This window comes from Elephas maximus, chromosome 15 (genome assembly GCF_024166365.1).
Source record: "Elephas maximus indicus isolate mEleMax1 chromosome 15, mEleMax1 primary haplotype, whole genome shotgun sequence".
Classification (NCBI taxonomy): Eukaryota; Metazoa; Chordata; class Mammalia; order Proboscidea; family Elephantidae; genus Elephas; species Elephas maximus.
In genome coordinates, this window is record NC_064833.1 from 29334852 (window position 1) to 29359653 (window position 24802).

The 24802-nt window shown below is 35.2% G+C and overlaps 1 protein-coding gene across 3 annotated transcripts in view; it reads left to right on the forward strand.

Annotated features, from left to right (window-relative positions):
* Positions 1-24802, forward strand: part of CSMD3 (CUB and Sushi multiple domains 3) — a 1374620-nt gene that overhangs the window by 393054 nt on the left and 956764 nt on the right. For all 3 annotated transcript variants that reach the window (XM_049854130.1, XM_049854131.1, XM_049854132.1), the window contains exon 5: positions 1894-2101. In XM_049854130.1, coding sequence (XP_049710087.1) covers positions 1894-2101 — 208 coding nt within the window. The remainder of the gene's footprint in view (positions 1-1893; positions 2102-24802) is intronic.

Sequence of the window (24802 nt, forward strand, 5' to 3'; positions counted from 1 at the left end):
AAATTTATACAAATAATCAGTATGATCCATGTGTATTTTGATTCTCTTAAGTAATGCAGTTGCCTTTCCAAGGGTTCCACTTGGAAAGGTGAGAACAAATTCTATATGCCAGTTATATTATTAATGTACGATAGTATAAAATTTTATTTCCAAAGCAGTATTCAACTTTGGTGTTGTTACATGACAAGACTGAGAAGGAATTCTTCATTGGAAATGGAGGTAGCAGGATGGGTCTACCAGGTTAAGGTACTGAGGATATTATTTATTCTGGTAAGAAAATGCTTGTAATAAGATGCCACGTTGTTTAGACAGTACCACTAATTCATTCTAATTACCAAACCAACTTAAGAAATAGAGAGGACCCATGGCCATTGAGTCAAATTTGACTCATAGTAACCCAGGACTGCACCATAGGGTTTCCAAGAACGTAAATCTTTACAGAAACAGACGGACACAGGTTTCTCCTGCAAAGCAGCTGGTGGGTTAGGACGGTTGATCTTTTGGTTCGCAGCTGAGTGCTTTAAACACTGTGCCATAAGCGCTTCTTTGAAATGGAGAGGGCAAGTTAAGAAATCGAGAGGGCATTTGATGAGAATAAACAATGATCATATTTATTATAATATGTGATGAAAGTTATCTATCTTTTAAGAAAAATATATTTATGCTTTCAGTTTATAAATTATGGAGTTGAATAAATAATGACTGAAAGAAACTAATGTAATTTGGCAAATATGATATATTAATAAAGTTGTCTCCGATACCAAAGCCTTTTCCCGCTCTCCATCAATCGTGGAGTGAAATAAAAAGATGCTACTCATCGTTATTCAGTAAGAGTATGGAGCTATCTGTTACATCAAATAATAATTGGTCATTATAGAGCCATATTTTTCCCCAAACATTTATGTGAATTGAAGAAATTCCCTGAGTGACTCAAAGAAACAACACAAATCTTGAGACAAGTCATTATATAAATAAACTTGTAACCTATTAGGTCGGATGGCCTAAGCAGTTTTCTAACAAGACAAATGTTTTAGCTAAAGTCCATTTATGACACAAAGAGCTTTCTCATATATTATAGATTCATACTAAACACATCTGCTCATGTAATCACTATGCAAACATACATCACTGACCAAAAGTAAACTAGAGAAGACCTATCACCCCGATTGGAAAATCAAAAACATAGGTCTAATAGTTTGGTTACTAGAAAGTATATTCATAATACTGCATATACATACACCATATGAATAGTTCAAAAAGATTTTTACATGGTTTTTTGGAGTTGCAGGGAAATACTGCTGAAGATGTATTATTTACTATATCATTTCTATCTAATTAAAGTATTCTGGATATGTGATATACTTTTATTTGAATTGCATTTCCACAAACATTTTTCATTAGCTATTAAGATATGTCACTGACACAAACTATAGTATAAAAAAAAATATTCTCGCTTAAATCATTTATTTATTCTGTACCTACCTGCATTAAAATAAATAAACAAAAACCACTGCCATCAACAAACATACACAGAACGATTAAGGATTTCCCATCGTAGACCTTAGAAATAATGTTTCTTTTTTGTTACTCACTTCATCACTTAATGAAAAGCAAATCTTGGTTCTATGACCTTGAGGTCTAATTTCAGAGCTTAGATTTTTACTCGCTTTCATTGTTAGTTCAACCAATTGTTATAAAATTGTCAAGATTTTATATTTATATATATGCCTGCAAATTCTTCATGGAAGTCTCATTTAATCTTTTCTACCAGTGCATTATGCACTTAATATAATCACATTTAGACTTCTATCAAAAAAAAAAAAGAATGTTAACAGAATTGCTTTAATGGCATTTCTCTTCATAACTTATAGCTGAACATCTTGTTTTAAACAGCTGAAGATGCGTGTGGAGGGACAATGAGAGGATCCAGCGGCATCGTTTCCAGCCCTAGCTTTCCAAATGAGTACCATAACAATGCTGATTGCACTTGGACCATTGTCGCAGAGCCTGGGGACACCATTTCGCTCATATTTACTGATTTCCAAATGGAAGAAAAATATGATTACTTAGAGATAGAAGGTTCTGAGCCACCTACAATATGGTAAGTAGATCGTTTCTATTTGCCTATCTTCAATGTCATTCTCTGAGGCAGACTGGGGATCAAACTACTGTGAGCCTTTAAAGGTTTAGATATTTTTTTAAAAGTCTATGGTTACATGAACGTTATATGATACAGTTGTTAGAGATGTGGAATGTTTTTAAGAATTGGAGTACTAATATGTTAAATACATTCGGATTTTGAAATATGAAGCATTCTATCAGTATTTCTTTATCACTCAATCACTGAGAAGTGACCTGTGAATTTATCAACATTTTTGCAAAATTTTAAAAAGTTGTTCTATTGTGATCTATGGTTGTGCTCCTTAGCATGGCAGTCCATACCTGATGACTCCTTTCAAATTGGTCGAATGGTCTCGAAAGCAATCCTTTTTTTTCTGTAAACAAATCTTTTATGTATGGAAACCCTGGTGGCATAGTGATTAAGTGCTATGGCTGCTAACCAAAGGGTCAGCAGTTCAAATCCGCCAGGCGCTCCTTGGAAACTCTTTGGGGCAATTCTACTCTGTCCTACAGGGTTGCTATGAGTCGGAATCAACTCGAGGGCACTGGGTTTGGTTTTTGGTTTTGGGTCCTCCTAAGGCAAAAATTAAATAGTATGATCTTGTGGGTATGATCTATTCTTTTAGAGGCTCATGACATGGTCTCATAAAAACTGAAGTTTTCAGAACATGTATTTTAGGTCATAGTATTTTTAAAAAGAAAATATTTGTATTGTTTTTTTCTTATTTGAGTATCCTAAATTTGCTGAATCATAAATTTAGTAAATGGAAGAATGATAAAAGGAGATTGGTGAAGTGTAGAAACAGGTAAATATTAGATCAAGAAGGGCATTTTAAGCCATATAAAGAATTTGCTAAGAACAGTGGGAATTTATTGGTTTATTCAAAACAATTATATGAAGAGTTTTGCATTTTCAAATGATTATTCTTACTAGAGTGTAGAGATTGATTTGAAGTGAGACTCAATTAGCTGTAGGAAGATCACTTAAGAGGCAATTGCAGTAATCCAAGAAAAGATCATGGTAGTTTGGTGGTATCAATGGAGATAAAAGAGAAAGCTGAATTGATAATTTAGGAAATATAATCAAAAGTACTCTGCTGTGGACTGGGGACCGATAAAAAAAGTTGGCATTAAAATAAAATCTGGTTTCTGATTTACACAAATTGATGAAGATGATAGCAATACTCCCTATGATGGGAAATATTGAAGAATGGTGAAGTGTGGAGTGGGGATGCTACGAATATTGAGTTTAGTTTTGTATGCATGAAGTTTTTTTTAGGACATGCAGTTGGAGCCATCAGATAGACAAGTTTATCTATCATTTATATCTACTTATCGTATGATTGTAAAATGAGAGTAGAGGCATAACTTTGGTATTTATTTGATACTGATGGCAATTGAAGCATTAGGCAGCAAGAATATTGGCTAGATACAGAATGAAATGAGAAGCCAAGGGGGACTAGGACTGAGTATGAGGGTCAGCAGAATGTAAGTACCCGGCTGAGGAGGATGAGTCAGCAAATGAAACTGAGGAAATGGATTCTGAGAGGTAGGAGAAAATATAATGGAATGAGATACCACAAACAGGAGTTTGGAAAATAAAGAGTAAACAACAGCGTGAAGTGCTGCTGGAAGGACACTAGCTAAATGTTTTAAAAAAAAAGTGTTTTCATAGTAAGTATACTGGGCTGGGCTTCAGCAAAAGTACCAAGTGTTTTTAATCACCTTACTATCTACCTTTTAAAATAAGACAAAAACTAGCAAAGTTTGCTAAAACTACATTGAGCTTGTTTTTTTTTTTTTTTCCTCTGCACTTACAAAAAAAAAAAAAATCTGGTGCCATTTAACCAATTTCAATTCATAGTACCTCATGTGTTTCAGAGTAGAAGAGCACATAGAGTTTTAATGGCTGTGACCTTTCAGAAGTGGATTGCAAGGCCTTTCTTCCAAGGTGCCCCTGCATCAATTTGAACTACATTTTGGTTGGTAGCTGATCACTTAACCATTTGTACCAATCAGGGACCTTCCCTACATTTAGGTCCTCAGTACTCAGCATTATAAAATTTTAGATCATTCCATTTCATGCCTAGGTTCAATGAAACTTATCAGAATTCTGGTTTTAAACGTTTTAGAATTATGTAACTACTGTTTTAGAAATTGCTACTTCTTCAGTGATACATATTTGAGTTATAGTGAGGAGATGATAATGCCATGAATTTTCTAATAATTATAGCATCTTTTGATATACAAGTGATACCATTAAATGTGAAATGAAGGAAATTAGAAGAGTTTGTTTTGTAATTTCAGTTTTCCTGCTACCATTGAACTATAGAATCCAAATCTAATCCCTATAGTCTGTGGATGATATTATCCATTTATGTTAATGTAGTCACTTTCTTCTTGTTAAATAAACATTCTCAGTAATAATTTCAATGATTTTTTACCAACGTAAGTAGCTAGAACAATGTAGCTTGTCCAGTAATAGTACCAGGTACACATATTCCTGCTTTTGTTGTTTTCTCCTTAAATGACACTGGGTCACTTCACTTATTTCCCTCTTCCTCAGGAAGAAAAAGCAGCTAAGAAATTCATTGCTTTATTGGCTTTATAAATTACTATTATAAATGTTTAGGTAGACTTGCATATATCTATCTATCTATTTGTATATACTAAATCAACAACTGGGTCATTTAACACTTTTCAAGAAAATTGATGCAAATGTGTAAACTGTATTATATTTATATGGTTTAATTTAAAGATACATAGTGTCAGTAATTTACTAATATTGTATATAGTCACGTATATAACCTTAAAAAGTCAGATAAAATAGCCTTCCTTTTAAATTATATTAGTTAAAATGATCTGTGAATAATTAAAATAACTATTAAATTTCATTGTGGGATTCCAGTCCCTGTAAATCCTTTCATGCTCTTGTATCTTTCTAAAGATGTGGTGGTCAAAAGGAGACATTTTATTTCAGGTGACATTACATTAGGCCTTTTCATTTCATATTTACTACAATGTTTATATACCATTTTCAATTTGCAGTGAGATTCAAAAGAGGGATTTAAACTGGGTAAACATTCACATTCTTTTGATTAAAATTACAAGCTTTGCTTTGACTTCATAGCTACCACTGAAGACCTAGAATTGAAGGATATAGATCTTGCCACTAAATACTGTACATTACTGTTTTCCTCCTGAAACTAAAACAATGTAGCAAAGCTTAACGTAGCCTGTATTTGGCTTTGTCAACACAGGCAAAGCCAGTCCAAAAATTACTCTGTACAAGCCACATTAATAGTTAGTCAATGACTCACTTGCAAGCTGGATATGCTAAACCAGTAGTATCTTATTCAATGCAAAACAATAAGCAGTAGCTCTGCATGATCCAAAAGGACTGCACTGGATCCACTCAGTTATTACTGCATGATGAGACTTTATGACGCCAGACAAATGTCATCTGATTGTAGTGTGGTGAGATGAAAAATAACATAAGATAAAGAAGCTTGAGTACTAGTTTCAGCTTTTGACTCTTTTTGATGGGTAACAATTAGATAAGTCATGTCCCCTTCCTAGATGTCAGTTTCCTCATGTGTAACATTCAAGGCTTCTCTCAACTCTAATGTGGTATGGCATTATCTACTTAAGAGGTATGGTGAGGGCATGGGGATGGACGTAACTAGATGCGGTATGATGGATAACTTTTGTGTGGCCTTTCTAGCCATGGTCTTGTAAGTCCAACCCAAGCGATTGGACAGGATTGTACTGTAGGTAATCTTGGCGCACCAAAGGGACTGGTCAGTTTTACCATCCCACTGGGTTTGAAATGAGCCATCCCAGAGACAAGAAAGAGAAGATACTACCACCACCAAGGAAGAACAGCCAGGAAGGGAGAGATTGTTCTTTGGACCCAGGATACCCTGCACTGTGAAGCTCTGGGAAGCAGGAGACAGAGTGAGGTGCTACCCTGGAGACAGTGAGAAGCAGTGGCAGTACAGACCCAGCAGCAGGGAACAGCATGTTAGGCTTCTTGGCCCATGGATATAGAAAGCTGAGTACTTTTGGGCAGAGGCCTAGAGCCAGGGAGAGGCATGCCCGTGAGCATGGCTGGGAAGGGGCTGTCCTGATGGAAGAACTGTATCCTTGAGTGTTCCAGAGCTTGGGTTGTAACCTGTTACTTCTCTAATAAACCCTATAATAGTGTATATGGTCTGTGAATTCTGTATGGCCACTTCAATGAATTATTGAACCCAGCAGAAAAGTAGAGAGTGCTGTGGGAGGGATGGTTGTTGGCAGAGATGATAAAGATGGCAGAGAGAGAGAAGACATGTCTGACCTCTGCCTCACGGGAATCAGCCTTGGCCTGGTGATCTTGATTTTCCTCCCCCAAAGTGATGTTGGAAACCCTGGTGGCATAGTGGTTAAGAGCCACAGCTGCTAACCAAAAGGTCGGCAGTTCAAATCCACCAGGCACTCCTTAGAAAGTCCATGGGGCATTTCTACTGTATCCTGTAGCACTGCTTTGAGTTAGGATTGACTTGATGCAATGGGTTTGATTTTTTGGTTTTAAGTGATGTTAGGGGAGGTCAGACACACAGTTTTTTACACTAGATAATGCCTTATTTACAAAGCCTTGAGGGAGAGTTGGATTAGTCTTCCAAACTTAATTATCTTCTTACAAGAATTCCTTTCATTCAGTGTTATTTCAGCAAGTACTTATTGGGTATATACTACACAGCAGACATTGTTCTTAAGTGCTTGTGATATATCAGTAACTAAAGACATAAAGAGGCTTGTTCCTGCAGAATTTACACTTTAGCAGAGAGAGAAAGTCAATAAGCAGTAACTAGCATAAATAAGGAAACCTTGGTGAAATAACGGTTAAGAGCTACAGCTAATAACCATAAAGGTCAGCAGTTTGAATCCACCAGCGCTCTTTGGAAACCATATGGGGCAGTTCTAATCTGTCCTAAAGAGTCACTGTGAGTCAGAATTCACTCGATAGCAACAAGTTTTTTGTTTTTGTTTTGTTTTGTTTTCCATAAATAAGATAGATTGCATATTCTGTATAGAGAGTAATATGAAAGAAAAAGATGGAGCAGGGTAGAAGAGTTCAGGAGAGCAGAAGTAAGGTGATGGAGTGTGGGGTATGTAATTGAAAATCTGAGATTGGAGGAAAGTATTGAAAAAAGTGAAGTATTTAGCCAAGCAGATATCTCAGCATCAAGCATTTTAGGCAGCAACAACACCTAGAGCAAAACACGTTAAAATAGAGCAGTGTCAATATGTTGGGGAACAGCATGAAGGACATTGTGACTGCAAATGAATGATCATGGTTCTGAGTACTTGGAGAGAAAGACAGAATTACGGAGCCCCAAGAGTCATCTTTGGCCTTTGCTTCAAGTGAAATGGTGAGTCATTGTAAGGTTTGGAACAGAGTAGTGACATGATCCGACTTATCTTTTAAAAGGTTTTCTGTGCTGCCGTGTGGATCAAAAATAGGAGGGAAAGATCATTTGCAATAGCCTAAGTGAGAGATTATAGTTGTTAGGATGAGGTTATTATCACAGTAGATATGATGAAAAGTTGTTGGGTAATTCAAGATAAAGTTGACAAGATTTGCTCACTGATGAGTTGTGAAGTGTTAGAAGTAGGTATGATCATTAATAGAGGAATTGTAAATTAAAAAAGAATAGAAAAAAAAGGAAAGGGATAATTGCTGAGCCCTAGGGCATTCCAACACCGAGACAGCAAATTTTAGAGGAGCTAATTTAGGAATTGATAAAACAAACAAAAAAAAAGACTGTTGCAATCGAGTCTCTTCCAACTCATAGCAACCCTATAGGACAGGGTAGAATTGCCCCATAAGTTTTCCAAGGAGTGGCTAGCAGATTCGAACTGCCGACCTTTTGGTTAGCAGCCATGTGCTTAACCACTGTACCACCAGGGCCCCGGAGATTGATTGATAAGGAGAGTCAATTATATAGGAAGAAAACCAAGAGTGTGGGTTTTTGGAAGCCAAATATATATCAAAGAGAGGGGACTTGTCAATTGTGTCAAATGCTGATGATTAAGTAAGATGCTCTTCAAAATTAATCACTGGATTTAGGAACATCTTGGCTATGAGTCGGAATCAACTCAATGGCACTGGGTTGCTTTTTTTGGTTTATGTGAGTCGGAATCAACTCAATGGCACTGGGTTGCTTTTTTTGGTTTATGGTAACTTTGATGAAAGGAATTTTGAGAATGACAGCCTAATGGTGTTTTCAAGAGAGAATGGGAGAAGGGAAACTGAAGATAGTGTAAATAAATCTCACAGGAATTTCAACAAAGGTGGACAAAGAATTGGTGCAATAGTTAAAGGAGGAAGTAGGATCGAGAGACTTGATTTTTGTTACTTGTTTTCATGGCAATTGGGAGAAGTAAAACCATGTTTAAATGCTGATGAAAATGACATAACAGAGAGTGAAAAACTGGTGGCATAGGAGAGTAGGGGGAATCCCTAGAGCAAAGCGAAGAAATAGTGAAAGTAATCACCCCTTGTTAAAAATCTGTTTGTCAAAGGAAGCAAGTAAAAATGGCAGTAACTAGAAAGTGAGGCAAAGAAAAAAAGATTAACAGACCATTTGGGGGGCTACGCTATGCCAAAGTTACGAGGAGTTTAATTAAAATTTGGCTGCTATGCATACAGAAATAAAATGACTACAACTGACTATCAAAGACTAGAATCAAGAGGAATGAGTGTAACAGAATATTAAAGACGGTGATAAAGAATTTTGTAATAATTGTGATTTTTTTTCAGATTGGATAACAGAAAAGATACAAAGAATAGAAAAAAGTCAGCAAAACATATTAATATATTGGGACCAAGTAGGAAATGATGAATTATGTTTATAAGATGTAGGTTTGAGAGTTAATTTTTAAACAGGACTTATACAAGAAAATATTACATCAGAAGTTGGAAACGTGTGAATTAAATATGACAAATAGATTGAAGTCTTTGTTAGGTTGTAACATGCTATCGAGTCAGTTCCAATTCGTAGCCACCCTATGTACAACAGAACTAAACATTGCCTGGTCCTGCACCATACTCATAAGCCCATTATTGCAGCCACTGTGTCAGTCCATCTCATTGAGAGTCTTCCTCTTTTTCACTGACCTTCTACTTTACCAAGCATGATGTCCTTCTCAAAGGACTGGTCCCTCCTGACCACATTTCTAACATATGTGAGACAAAGTCTCTCCATCTTAAACCTCTGAGGAGCATTCTGGCTGTACTTCTTAAAAGACAGAATTATTTGTTCTTCTGGCAGTTCATGGTACATTCAATATTCTTTACCAACACCATGATTAAAAGGCATCAATTTTTCTTCGGTCTTCCTTATTCATTGTCAGCTTTTGCATGCATATGATGCAATTGAAAAGAACATGGCCTGGGTCAAGTGCACTGTAGTCTTCAAGGTGGCATCTTTGTTTTTTTAACACTTTAAAGGGCTCTTTTGTAGCAGATTTTCTTGACTGCTGCTTCCATGGGCTTTGATTGTGGATCCAAGTAAAATGAAATTGTTGACAGTTTCAAAATTTTCTCCATTTATCATGATGTTTCTTATTGATTCAGTTTTGCAGTTTTGTTATCGTTATGCTGAGATGTAATCCATACTGAAGGCTATAGTTTTTGATCTTCATCAATAAATACTTCAAGTCCTTTTCACTTTCAGTAAACAAGGTTGTGTCATCTGCATATTGCAGGTTGTTACTGAGTCTTCCTCCATTGTTGATGCTGCATTCTTCTTTATATAGTCCAGCTTCTCAGGTTATTTTCTCAGCATACGGATTGAATAAACATGGTGGAAGGATGCAACCCTGATGCACACCTTTCCTTATTTTAAACCATGCAATTTCCCCTTGCTCTGTTTGAATGACTATCTCTTGGTCTGTGCATTGGTTCTGCATGAGCACAATTAAGTGTTCTGAAATACCTTTTCTTCACAGTGTTATCCATAATTTGTTATGATCCATACAGTTGGATATCTTTGCCTAGTCAATAAAACACAGGTAAACTTCTTTTCTGGTATTATCTGTTTTCAGCCAATATCCATCTGACACCGGGAATGATATCCTTTGTTTCACACCATCTTCAGAATCTGGCTTGAATTTCTGGCAATTCCCTGTTGATATACTGTCCCAACCCATTTTGAATTATCTTCAGCAAAATTTTACTTGCATGTTATAATAGTGATACTGTTGGATAATTTCCACAGTCTGTTGGATTATTTTGTTTTTTCCTTTTTTGGAATGGGAACATCTATGGACCTCTTCTAGTAGGTTGGTCAAGTAGCTGTATTCCAAATTTCTTGGCATAGATGAGTGAACGCTTCCAGCATGGTGTCAATTTGTTGAAATATCTCAACTGGTATTCCATCAGTTCCTGGAGACTTGTTTTTCCACCAGTGGCTTTAGTGCATCTTGAACTTCTTCCTTGATCATCAGTTCTTGATCATATGCTACCTCCTGAAGTGACTGAATGTTGACCAATTATTTTTGGTATATAAAAAAAAAAAAAATAGTGACTGTGTATTCCTTCTTTTAATGCTTCTTATATTGTTCAGGATTTTGCCCATAAAATTCTTCAGTATTCCAACATGAAGCTTGAATTTTTTTCTTCAGTTCTTTCAGCTTGAGAACTTCAAGTAAGTTTTTCCCTTTTGTCTTCTAATCCCAGTTCTTTGCACATTTAGTTATAATACTTTGTTTTCTCAGGCTACCTTTTGAAATCATCTGTTCAGTTCTTTTACTTCATCATTTCTTTCTTTTGCTTTAGCTACTCTGCATTCAAGAAGAAGTATTGAGATCCATTTTGTTCTTTTCTTTCTTTCTTGTGTTTTTAATTACCTTTTGCATTCTTCATGTATCCTTGTTGTCATCCCACAACTCATGTGGTCTTTGGTCGTTAGTGTTCAGTACATCAAACCAGTTCTTGAGATGGCCTCTAAATTCAGGTGAAATATATTCAAGGTCATACTTGGCTCTTGTGACTTTCTTTTAATTTTCTTCAGCTTCAGCTTGAACTTGCATATGAGCAATTCATGTTCTGTTTCACAGTCGGCCCCTGACTGATGATATTGAGCTTTCCCATCTTCTCTTTCCAAAGACTTAGTTGATTTGATTCTTGTGTTTTCCATCTGGTGAGGTCTACTTGTATAGTCACTGTTTATTTTGTTGAAAAGTGTGTTTCCAATGAACAGGTAATTGGTCTTGAAAAAAATCTATTGTGTCATCTCAGCCATCGTTTCTATCACCAAGGCCATGTTTTCCAACTACTGATCCTTTCGTGTTTCCAACTTTCAAATTCCAATCACCAGTAATTGTCATTGCATCTTGATTGTATGTTTGATCAATTTCAGACTACAGATGCTGGTAAAAATCTTCAATTTCTTCATCTTTGGCATTAGCAGTTGGTGCGTAAATTTGCATAATAGAAATATTAACTGTTCTTCCTTGCAGGGGTATGCGTATTATCCTATCCCTGACAGTGTTATACTTCAGGATAGATCGTGAAATGTCCTTTTTGACAATGAATGCAACATTGTACCTCTTCAATTTGCCATTTCCAACATAATAGACCATGTGATTGTCCGATTCAAAATGTCAGTTACCACAGGATTTCAGCTCACTAATGCCTAGGATATCTCTTTTCAAGTATTCTGTTTTATTTTGACAACTTCCAATTTTCCTAGTTTCATACTTCATACGCCCCACACTCTGATTATTAATGGATGTTTGCAACTATTTCTTCTCATTTTGAGTCATGCCACATTAGCAGGTGAAAGTCCCAAAAGATTTACTCCATCCACATTATTAAGGTCAACTCTACTTTGAGGAGAGTTGTATTTTGAATGCCCTTCAACCTGAGGGGCCTGTCTTCTTACACTATATCTGGTAATGTTCTGCTGCTGTTAATAAGGTTTTCATGGCAAGTTTTTTTAGAAGTAGATCACAAGGTACCTTCTTCCTAGTGTCTTAGTCCGAAAGCTCTGCTGAAACCTGTCCACTATTGGTGACCAAGCTGGTATTTGAAATACTGGTGGCATAGCTTCCAGCATCACAGCATCATACAAGCCACCACAATATGTCAAACTGACGGGCAAGTGGTGGCTAGTTTGAGGCAGGGCATAAGAATTTAGAAGTTATTAAAAGTGAAGCATTGATCAAAGTCAAGGCAATGAACACAGTTATCAATATCAGAATATAAATAAAAACCTATCATTTGAATGACATAACCTAGGAAAGCATGTTTATTTTTATTCAAATTAAGAATGCAAGAAAATGTGTAAGATAATTTGTTTTATTTGTCATCATTTTTTGTGTTGAAGTAATTCTAAATGTTTAATTTAAAATGTTAAACTCAGTCACACAAATTTCCATTGTGGATTAGGTCCTATCTAAAGTCAGTTTCTTCTTTTGCGTACTACATTCCACCTTTTCTCACTTACTCAAGAGTGTCAGTCCCTCAATTTTTTTTTTTTTAACTCTCCCTTACATCAGTAGTTCACTCTTTGATTGATCCGTCTTCAACCAGCTATGACTTGACTTGTCCCACCATTTCTCTGGAAGTGCCTTTTCCAAAAAATGAACAATGACCTCTTACTTCCTATTTCTGTGCTCATCTTACTAAATTTATCAGTATCGTTCAGCTTTATTGATCACTTCCTCTTTTCCAGAACATTTTTCTCTCTTTTTTGCTATGTAGTAATTTATTCTACCTTTCCTTATTCTCTATCTTCTGTCAGAGTCTTTTTGGTTGCTTTTTTTTTTTTTTTTCCCTTCATTTCTTTTTTATTGGTTGGCAGCCACCAGGCCTTTGTTGTCTTCTTTCTTTCTGTTCACTCTACATTGAAATTTGCATAAATTCCCATAGCTCCCACTCTCCTAAGACTTTCCAATTTTTCTCATGTTACTAATTATTTGTTGTTTTGTGCACATATATTTATCAAAGTAATAGAATGCTAAAAATAGCTTAGATCTCAGCTTATACATAATGCCCACCACTGATCCTTTCACATCCTAGGAAGTTAATATACATTTGTGAAATGAATAAATAATTTTGTTTCATATAAAAATGGATATCAGTTTACCATGTGCTTTCACCTCTTTTCCCCTGTGATTATATTTGATTTGACTAAACCCATTTGCATTAGTTTGGATGAGGCTCTGCTGTGAATAAAGAAAAGCTAAAATACAAACAAACAAACCAAAAAAAAAAGGCCAATAATCTTGGACAGAATAACAGAATTGAAATTTTGTTTGTTTCAGTGTAAAATTCTGGAGGTAGTGTATAGGTGTACAGGGCTGTTGTGAGAAATCCTGGTATCAGGCACTCAGCATCCTTTTATATTATTGCTCTACTTGTAGCTAGCTTTCATTCCCAAGATCATATCATGTTCAAGCTCTAACCATTAAGTCTGAACTCCAGACAGTACAAAGAAGGAAAGGGGAAAGGAAGGGGAAAAGATCACTCATCAACTCTCTCTTAAAGAAGCTTCTGCTTGCTTCTTACATCTTCTACTACATTTCAATTCTACTTATATCCAAACTTTAGTTACATGTCCATTTGAGTTTAAGACAGATACAGGAAGATGCAATCTTTATTCTGGGTGATTGTTGTTCAGCTGGAATTCTATTATTGTGAAAGAAAAAGGAGAAGAGATATTAGGAGATAACAAGCAATCTCTGCCACACTGTTTTTACTGATTCAATCCCACGAGGGAAGGTGTATATTGACTGGTATTTTACATGTAGATAAATATAATATTAGTACGTGTATGTTTATGTGTGTCTGTGGTAGTATGTATAGATACAGGTATAGATATAGATTAAAAACAAAAAACAGTTGCTGTTAAGTCGACTCTGACTCATGGTAACCACATATGTGTCAGAGTAGAACTGTGCTCCACAGGGTTTCCAATGGCTGATTTTTCAGAAGTAGATTGCCAGTCCTTTCTTCATAGGCTCTTCTAGGTGGACTCAAACCTTCAACCATTCAGTTAGCAGCCTAGCATGTTAACCAGTTGCACTACTCAGGGACTCCTATACCTATAAGTTCATACCAAGCAGTATTTTTCAAATGGTATTCATATCATGCCTACATCAGAAGTGCAAACATAGTGGTATTTGATAAAGTGAGTATTCCCCAGCGCCTATACAAATCTACTGATTTCCATTCCGTAGATATGAATTCAAGAAATCTGGAAACAAGGTGATTTCAATGCATAGTAAAGTTCAACTATTGCTATATAAATTAAAGTAATAATTTGTTTTCATTAATATTGTAAGTAAATCATCTTACAGCCTTATGAACATCCTTCAAGAAGTGAAATAGTTCTTACCACTTAAAAAGTTGAAGGAAAAATCAGCATAATTTATCAAGCTAATTATGTGTGCACATATATATTTTATAAATGCATGTATTCATTAATTCAAAGATTATGCTAGTGGATTAGCAAATTGGTCTAATTAAACAGGATAAATTACCCAGAGGAGACTGGCCATAATCTTCACCGCATAAAGGTAAATATCACAGACACCAATCCTATCAAACAGGTGTTCCTGTTTACAACCTTATTGTTCTGATAATTATTGGGCTAAAAATGCAATAAATCCATGGTTCTGAAAATGACTTACAATGCAAGGTGGTAAATTAACTTGATAAGCTTCTATTAAGATTCCATAATTTTGAACTACTCTTCTTCATTATGGTTGTTTATCTTTAGACAAACTAAATAGGGGCCTAATAAAATAATAAGATACTAGAGCCAGAGAAATTTTAAGGATCCTGCTGTCAAGTTTTTCCCTTTTGAAGGAGAGGAAACCTGAAGCTCAATTTGTATATTGAAAATCCAGCATAACTTAAATCTTTAATACGGGCTGCAGTGTGCTTTTTGACAAAAAATATCTAGTTAGTTTGCATAAAATTATGACTTACATGAATCTAATGAATTTCCTGTCTCAGTACAAATGTTTAATGAACTGAAACTTTGATATATAAATATCATAGTATAGATTAATGTTTTTAAATATAGCCTGAAGATGCTAACCTAAATTTTCAATGTTTATATTTAATTTTGCTGTGAAATTTTAGAAATTCTCCTAAAAATCTGAGAATAGTCTCATATGGTTAATCTATACTTCGTAGGCCCTTTAAATATATTCTTTCCTACTTTAAGAAAGTCATGTGGCAATGTAATGAGAACAGTTAACAATGTATGTAAGACTATAAATCCACTAAAAAAAAAGAGTTTAAACAACGGATGAAACTAGAATTGCCACAAATACCAGGTAAATACTGAAAGAACTCTTTCAGAAGATTTCTAATCAGGCCAATTTCATTTAAATGCAAAATTATCTCTGATTTTTTTTTTTTTTTGGTACACAAGTTTTTTGTATAAAATATTACATCTTTGTTATAAATCAATTATATGTGCATTTGAATATATAATTTTCATATATATTTATATATTATACATACATAAAATTTTATGACAAATTTGAAATTATCCTTAATACAAGTATAGAGAAGAAAAAACTCTTTAGTGATGTTTTCATACCTGGGGGAGCTAGAACTTAAGTTCATTGTTGTTTTTACATTAAACAAATTGCATTTATAAAGGTACCTATAGCTGTAGGAGAAAATGAATGCCTGTTCTGCTTTTAAATTTAAAAGAAAGACATTGACCTATGAAATAAATATTTTAATTGGTAAAATTATTCAAAGATATGTTTATATTTCAAAGGGAAAAATATCATGTATGATTCCACATTACTTTCATCTTTTGTGATCTTCCATAAAGACCCTAACTGTACAAAAACACTAATAGATAAGCACAAAAACACTATAGATAAGCTAAAGCTACAATACAGTATATGACTAGCTTCCTGATTATATCTAATCCATGTAAATCAAACACTGTCATCATCATGGGGATGTCCAATATAGAATTTGCATAGTACTTCCTTGATCTCCTTAGAGCCTTTCTATTTTAATCAAGAACTCCCAAGAGTATTGCCTAGAAACATTACATCTCCGATAGTTTGAACTCCAGGATTCATTTTGATTATAATCCACTAATCTCCTAGAATTTACAGTTGTTTACTCCCTTCGTCTTTTTTTTTTTAATTTCAGTAAAACCTCCAGTGCCTGATACATCTCTTTTCCTGCAATTTATTAACCTATGTCTCAGCCTTAGCCAGGATACATCACTTTGATTTTGGTAGGAGGAAAGTCTGAAAGAAAAGATGTAGCTGCATTTAAACTGATGAGTGTAATACCCATAAATTGAGATTCCTCTCTTCTAGTATTTTCTGTTTTCTGTCTACAGAAAGCAGCAAGGTCATTGGGTGAAGTTGAAGGGAGGTAGTACGTTAGAATATTTGAGGACAACAGGATATATTTGAAATATCTACTATGGAGAAGATGAGAAAAAAAAAAAGTAGGGAAATAGAAGGATTGCTGGGCATTGTTTTCAATCCAGTTGAGATTTCACAACACGAGTTTATAGTGGCAAATATTGTGAGGTTGAGTAATATTTCTACAAAAGTACTCAGCTACTTAGGTATAAAAAGACAGACAGTGGAATTGCTGGGTCATAGGATGTTAAGACAATGGAGAAAGAGTTTGAAGATAATGGCAGAATACAGACAGAATAAGGAAGGAAGGGATTTTCAACGGACTTTGCCTCTTCTAAGCATATTCTTTTTTTAAGCATATTCTTTGTTATCTGTATGTTAGCACAGCATAAACACTTTATACATAAAAACTAGCATAAAAAGAAACAAATGCTAATGATAATCTAAAAATATCTAATAAAAACCAAAAAAAAAAAAAAAAAAAAGCTCTCCATTGACTCAATTCTGACTCATAGTGACCCTATAGGACAGAGTAGTTCTGCCCCATATGGTTTCCAAAGAGTGGCTGGTGGATTTGAACTGTCAGCCTTTTGGTTAGCTGCCAAGTTCTTAACCACTGTGCCACCAGGGCTCCCCCCCCAAAAAAAATATATATATATAGAATATCTGGTGCAATATAGAGTCTTAATAATAGAACTGCTATCAGATACTGTTATATGCTCTAATATGCAAATATCATGAATTTAATTTTTTTATAAATATTGAAATGTATTAAATTCATTAATATCAACAAGATGATATCCTGAAGACATTCATGTTTTAGTTAAATAAAGTTAAACTCTTATTCTTGATTTAATCATTTTGAAGATCATCTTCAGTAACTCTCTTCCTTCCTTTAGCCATAACAATTTTCACAAAACTAGTGTATTTCTAACTTGATTAATTTTGCTTACTTAGAAAAGGATTTTATATTCTCAAAAATTCTTATAATCATATTTTTATTCCAAAAGTGGCCTAATGCCATTGAATCAAAATAATTAGCCAGTAAATGTAGAATTATTTAAATAGAAACTGAAGTGTAAAATTAAACTTGAAAACCTAATTTTGAAATAAATTCTAATTGAGCAATGGAAAACCTTGCTTATAAATCACTACTGCCCTTACAATGCATTTTTCTGCTACAGCAACTCTAAAATCCTTACTGAACAATAAGTTTCTGTTCCTTATATCAGTCTACATTACCCCACATACTTTAGATATAACCAGTAGCCATACTTATTAAGAAAGTTAGGTGTTTCCTCCCTTCTCCTCCTTCTTTATTTTGTTTTGTTTTCTAGATTAAACATAGGACAATAGAGAGAATAACCTTGAAGTATGATATAAATTTTTCACTTCAAGAGAAAACAGGTGAGAGATTCTTGAGAGGAACTGCAAAATGGTATAAAGGATATGAATATAGGAACAATGAAGACTTGTGGAGCTTTTTGTAGTATACCACAAAAACCTCACTGATCTGTCAGTCCCCCACGCATCTGTCAGTTTGTCATACTGTGGTGTTTGCATGTTGCTGAGATACTGGAAACTATGCCACTGGTATTTTACATATCTGCAGGGTCACCCATGGTGGACAGGTTTCAGCTGAGCTTCCAGACTAAGACTAGGAGGAAGGTCCTCATGGTCTATTTCTGAAAAAAAATTAGCCAGTGAAAACTTTATGAATAAAAAACTTTATGAATAGCAGAAGAAAATTGTCTGATATAGTGCAGAAAATGAGCCCTTCAGGTTGGAAGGCACTCAAAATATGACTGGGGAAGAGCTGCCTTCTCAAAGTACACTGTACCTTAATGACATGAATGGAATCAAGATTTCAGGACATTCATCTGCTGATATGGCATGACTCAAAATGAGAAGAAACATCTTCAAACACCCATTAATAATCAGAGTGTGGAATGTATGAACTATGAATCTAGGAAAATTGGAAATATTCAAAAATGAAACAGAATGCATAAACATCAATATCCTAGGCATTTGTAAGCTGAAATGGACTTGTAATGGCCGTTTTGAACTGGACAAGCATATGGTCTACTATCCCAAGAATGATAAATTGAAGAGGAATAGCATTGCATTCACCGTCAGAAAGAACATTTCAAGGTATGTCCTGAAGTACAACACTGTCAGTGATAGGATAACAAGGACAACAGTGATAGGATAACAATTTATGCACCAGCCACTAAGGCCAAAGATGAAGATATTGAAAATTTTTACTGACTTCTGCAGTATGAAATTGATCAAACATGCAATCAAGGTGCATCCATAATTACTGGTGATTGGAATGCAAAATTTGGAAACAAAGAAGAAGCAACGGTAGTTGGAAAATATGACCTTGGTGATAGAAACAAAACTGGAGATCACATGACACAATTTTGTAAGTCCAAAGACTTTTTCATTGCAAATACCTTTTTACAACAACATAAATGGCAACTATACATGTTCTTCTTGCCAGATGGAATATGCAGGAATTAAATAAACTGCATCTGTGGAAAAAGACAATGGAAAAGCTCAGTTGTCAGTCAGAACAAGACCAGGGGACAACTGTGAACAAACCATCAATTGCTTATATGGAAGTTCAGGTTGAAGCTGAAGAAAATCGCAAGTCCACAAGAGCCAAAATATGAAGTTGAGTATATCCCACTGGAATTTAGAGACCATTTCAAGAATAGATTTGAGGCGTTGAACACTAATGACTGAAGACCTGATGCATTGTGGAATGACATCAAGCACATTAGACATGAAGAAAGCAAAAATTCATTAAAAAGACAGGAAAGAAAGAAAAGACCAAAATGTATGTATGTCAGAAGAGATTCTGAACTTGCTCTTGAATACAGACTAGCTAAAGATAATGGAAGAAATGATGAATTAAAAGAGCTGAACAGAAGATTTTGAAGGGTGCCTCAAAAAGACAAAGTATTATAATGACACACACAAAGACTTGGGGTTAGAAAAACAAGAGAGAAGAATTCATGTGGCATTTCTCAAGTTGAAAGAAGTAAAGAAAAAATTCAAGCCTCGAGTTGCAATTTTCAAGAGTTCTACAGGGAAAATATTAAACTATGCAAGAAGCATCAATAGAAGATGGAAGGAATACACAGTCAATGTACCAGAAAGAATTGGTTGACGTTCTACCATTTCGGGAGGCAGTATATGATCAAGAACCAATGGTAGTGATGAAAGAAGTCCAAACTGCAGTGAAGGCACTGGCGAAAACCAAGGCTCCAGGATTTGACAGAATATCAACTGAGATGTTTCAGCAAACAGATGCAGCTCTAGAAATAAAAAAAAAAAAATACTCACTTGTTAATGCCAAGAAATTTGGAAGATAGCTACCTGGCCAACTGACTGGAAGAGATCCATATTTATGTCTATTTCAAAGAAAGGTGATTCAACATAAAGTGCAAATTATTGAACAATATCATTAATATCACACACAAGTAAAATTTTGCTGAACATCATTCAAAAGTGGTTGCAGCTGTACATCAACAGGGAACTGCCAGAATTTCAACCTGGATTCAGAAGAGGACATGTAACAAGGGACATCATTGCTGATGTCCGATGTATCTTGGCTGAAAGTAGAGAATACCAGAAAGATGTTTACCTGTGTTTTATTGACTATGCAAAGACATTTAACTGCATGAATCATAAAAAAAAAAAAAAAAAAAAAAATTGTGGGTAACATTTCAAAGAATGGGGATTCCAGAACAGTTAATTGTACTCATGAGGAACCTGTACATAGAACAAGAGGGAATCGTTCAAACAGAACAGTAGGATACTGTGCTGTTTAAATAAGGAAAGATGTACATCAAGGTTAAATCCTTTCACCATACTCATTCAATCTCTATGTTGGGCAAATAATCCAAGGAACTGGACCATATTAAGAACTGGGCATCAGAATTGGAGGAAGACTTATCAACAATCTGCAATATGCAGATGACACAACCTTGCTTGCTGAAATCTAAGAGAACTTGAAGCAATTACTGATGAAGATCAAAGACTACAACCTTCAGTATGAATTACAACTCAACATAAAGAAAACAAAAATCCTCACAACTCAAATAATAAGCAACATCATGATAAATGAAGATATATTGAAGTTCTCAAGGGTTTCATTTTACTTGAATCCACAATCTACGTGTATGGAAACAACAGTTGAGAAATCAAATGACGTGCTCCCAGTTACCCTTGTAACTGAGTACTAAAGTCACTCCTGAGGTTCACCTTTTAGCCAAAGATGAGACATGTCTATAGTGCCAACAATAAGGCACATGAGGGATGTGGTTCATAATTCCATCATGTATACGAGACTCGACGGCACTGGGTTTTTATATGAGACTAATGGGCACACCAGCCCAAAACAAAGACTAGAAGGCAGGCAGGAACAGGAAATCTAGATAAATGGAAGTAGGGAACATGGGTTAGAGAAAGTGAGAGTGTTGACACATTGTGGGTTTGGCAACCAATGATGCAAAACAACCTGTGTATTAAATCTTTAATGAAAAACTAATTTGCTCTGTAAACTTTAACCTAAATTACAATAAAAAAAATGAGAGAACTTCTCAGAGATTTAAAAAAAAATCAAACAACCCATTTTATTGTGCAAATCTGCTGCAATAGAACTCTGTAAAGTGTTAAAAAGTAAAAATGTCACTTTAAGGACTAAAGTACGCCCAGCTGAAGCCATGGTGTTTTCAATCACCTCATACGCATGCAAAAACTGGATAACGAATAAGGAACACCAAAGAAGAATCAATGCCTTTGAATTATGGTGTTGAAGAAGAATATTGAATATACCATGGACTGGCAAAAGAACCAACAAATTTGTCTTGGAAGAAGTACAGCCAGAATGCTCCTTAGAAGCGAGGATGGTGAGACTCTGTCTCACATACTTTGGGTGTATCATCAGGAGGTATCAATCCCTAGAGAAGGACATCATACTTGGTAAAGCAGAGGGTCAGCGAAAAAAGAGAAAGACGCTCAAGGAGATGGATTGACAGTGGCTGCAATGATGAGTTCAAGCATAACAAGGATTGTGAGCATGGCACAGGTCTGGGCAATGTTTTGTTCTGTTGTACATAGGCTCACTATCAGTCTGAACCGACGCGATAGCACCTAACGACAATAACAAAAACCCAAGTAATTTTAATTGCATTCAGAAAATAATGAGTTTTTGACTATTAACTGCATTTATTATCTCTCATAAGTAAAAACAAAATCCTCAGGGTTGCTTTCATCCATGTTTCAATAAAATAATTGTATATTCATTTTGCTTTACAGAAGATAACATGTCGATAGCCAATATATTGTTAACTCGATGACTTAGAGAACATAATTCATGTGTTATGTCGAAATTATTTTGTAGAAATGAGAAAAAAAAGAATTACTTAGCTAATTCCAGAATTCCTCTTGAGAAACAATTATTTTTGTTTAGGCTTAAATATTGGTTAAAAAGAGGACAACCTTCGGGAATAGCAGGGGTTAGCCGAGACTGAGAAAAAGATTTCCAGGAATAGGATGACTAAGGACAGTATGATATAATAGAAGAGGAAAAATAAAGGATGGCATTGAGTGAAAATTATGTACTGAGATGGGAGACTGGAGAAAGCTGAGAAGTGAAAGTTGGACACCAAAAGATACTCTCAGGGAGCCATAGCTCAGTGAGTTATCAAAGAAATGGCATGTGTAAGGTTCAATATTGATATATGCTTAGATGAGTTTAAATTTAATTTTTAATTTAAGTTTTGTGGAGGAATTGTCAGCATACATCTATCACACATTACTGCTCTGAGTGTGTGGTGAGGTGGATTGAAGAAAAAGGTGTTGCATTCAATGTATCAAGTTTGTGGTAGATTCTTTAGAAGATATAACCATAGAGATGCCTCAAGAAAGATCAAGAAATTACTCAGAAGAGAAATTTGGAATACAAAGCACCGCTGATAAAATAACCCCTCAGGAATTTGCAGATGTGTTAGAGAAGAAATCTGAAGACTGCCAGGGTGTGCGGAGGGGTTCAATCTCAAATAAAGAGGAACCGGATCCTAGATCACACCTGGACTGCACTTGCTTTGTGGGAAGGGCACAAAGAAGTAAAACTACATATATTAAGGGTTTGTTATAAAGGACAGGAGACTAGGAAAAGTTTGTTGTAAATTATTTGTTTTGCTTTTTTTTTTAAGCAATGTTTTCAACTAAATTAGATTTCATTAAAGTCTAAAAAAGAACATGTATTCAAACTAGAAACTGTGTATCAAGGAAAATATGAGTCATACTATCAATTCGCTAGATAAATAGAGTAGAATATTACTCAAGGAAAGTCTAGAACAATAGAATATTTTAAAATTGAATAACTAATTTTCAAGATCTTTTTTAAAATACCAAGTATAGGTAATGAGCATAAGTAAAACCAGATTCAGCACCATTATATTAAGTAGATACATCTTGCTGAAAGCACCTGATTCTTTATAAATATTCACGATATATTTTTCATATTAATATAATAAGTTAAAACTGCATACACAATCATACATGCTTCCAGTAACATTTTTTATTTAATTTGCCTCTATCGTATTATCTACTTTTAATATAACTAGTCTTCTTTAACTCTCCTTTTTTCTAAAAGCCCAATTTGTCAATGATTTTAACCTTTTAGAGTGATAAACTCTGAAATTCCATGGATTTCACTTTTTGAAATTTTTTCCTACTTTTATAATTTGGTTGAAGAAGTATGACAAGATGGGGTAACTGGGAATCTAGTGAGTTATGACTAGCTACCAAGAAGTTTCACAGAATGATAAAAGGGATTTTAACAGTCTTCACAAACTATATTTATTAAGAGCAGATACACATTAACCAAAATAACAGGATTTGTGTGAGACAGACACATTTTTAGGTATTCACCACATTCTCATCTTTGCTCTTGCCTTTGCTTTCATGCTCCAAACATAATGGCATTCCTTCAGTTTCTTAGAACATGATGATACAAAGTCTTCTGCATGTATTATTTCCCTCCCTCAAATGTTCTACCTCCCCCTCTCTATTTTAACGTGGCTAACATTTTCACCTAGTCCATTTTCTGACCAAAAAAAAACCAAACCCACTGCCACTGAGTCAATTCTAACTCATAGCGACCCTATAGGACAAAGTAGAACTGCCCCATAGAGTTTCCAAGGAGCACCTGGCAGATTCAAACTGCTTACCCTTTGGTTAGCAGTCGTAGCATTTAGCCACTACGCCACCAGGGTTTCCATTTTCTGACCACAGGTTAAAAATCACTTCCTCTGGTATATCTTACATGTGCCTCCAAACTAGGTAAAATCTTCCAGGTGCTCAACCACAGTCATGTCTACATCATTCAACACTTACCATAATTTTACAATTGCTTGTTCGATGCCTATATCCCTTGTATTCTGTGTGTTCCATAAAGGCAAGTACCATGTTTAGTTAGCTGATAACCTTAGGACTTTGCACTCAGTACATGACAGACTCAATGTTTGTTGAATGGAAGAATGACATTTGGATGTAGTCATACCAGACTTAAAAGTACTTACTGACGAAGATCAAAGAGCACAGCCATCAGTATGGATTACACCTCAACATAAAGAAAACAAAAATCCTCACAACTGGACTGATAAACAAGATCATGATAAAGGGAGAAAAGGTTGAAGTTGTGAAGGATTTCATTTCACTTGAATCCTCAATCAACATCCGTGGAAGCAGCAGTTGAGAAATCAAAAGATGCATTGGGCAAATCTGTTGCAAAAGACCTCTTTAAAATGTTGTAAAGCAAAAATGTCACCTTGAAGACTAAGGTGCGCCTGACCAAGGCATGGCGTTTTTAGTTGTCTAATATGCATGTGGAAGCTGGATGATGAATAAGGAAGACCGAAGAATTGATGCCTTTGAACCGTGGTGTTGGTGTAGAACTGATGCCTTTGAATTGCGATGTTGGTGGAGAATATTGAATATACATACCATGGACTGTCAGAAAAACGAACAAATCTGTCTTGGAAGAAGTACAGCCAGAATGCTCCTGAGAAACAAGGATAGTGAGACTATGTTTTGCATACTTTGGATATGTTATCAGGAGGGATCAGTCCCTGGAGAAGGACATCATGCCTGATAAAGTAGAGGGGCAGAGAAAAAGCGGAAGACACTCAAAGAGGTGGATTGACACAGTGGCTTCAACAATGGGCTCAAGCATAACAATGATTGTGAGGATGGTGCA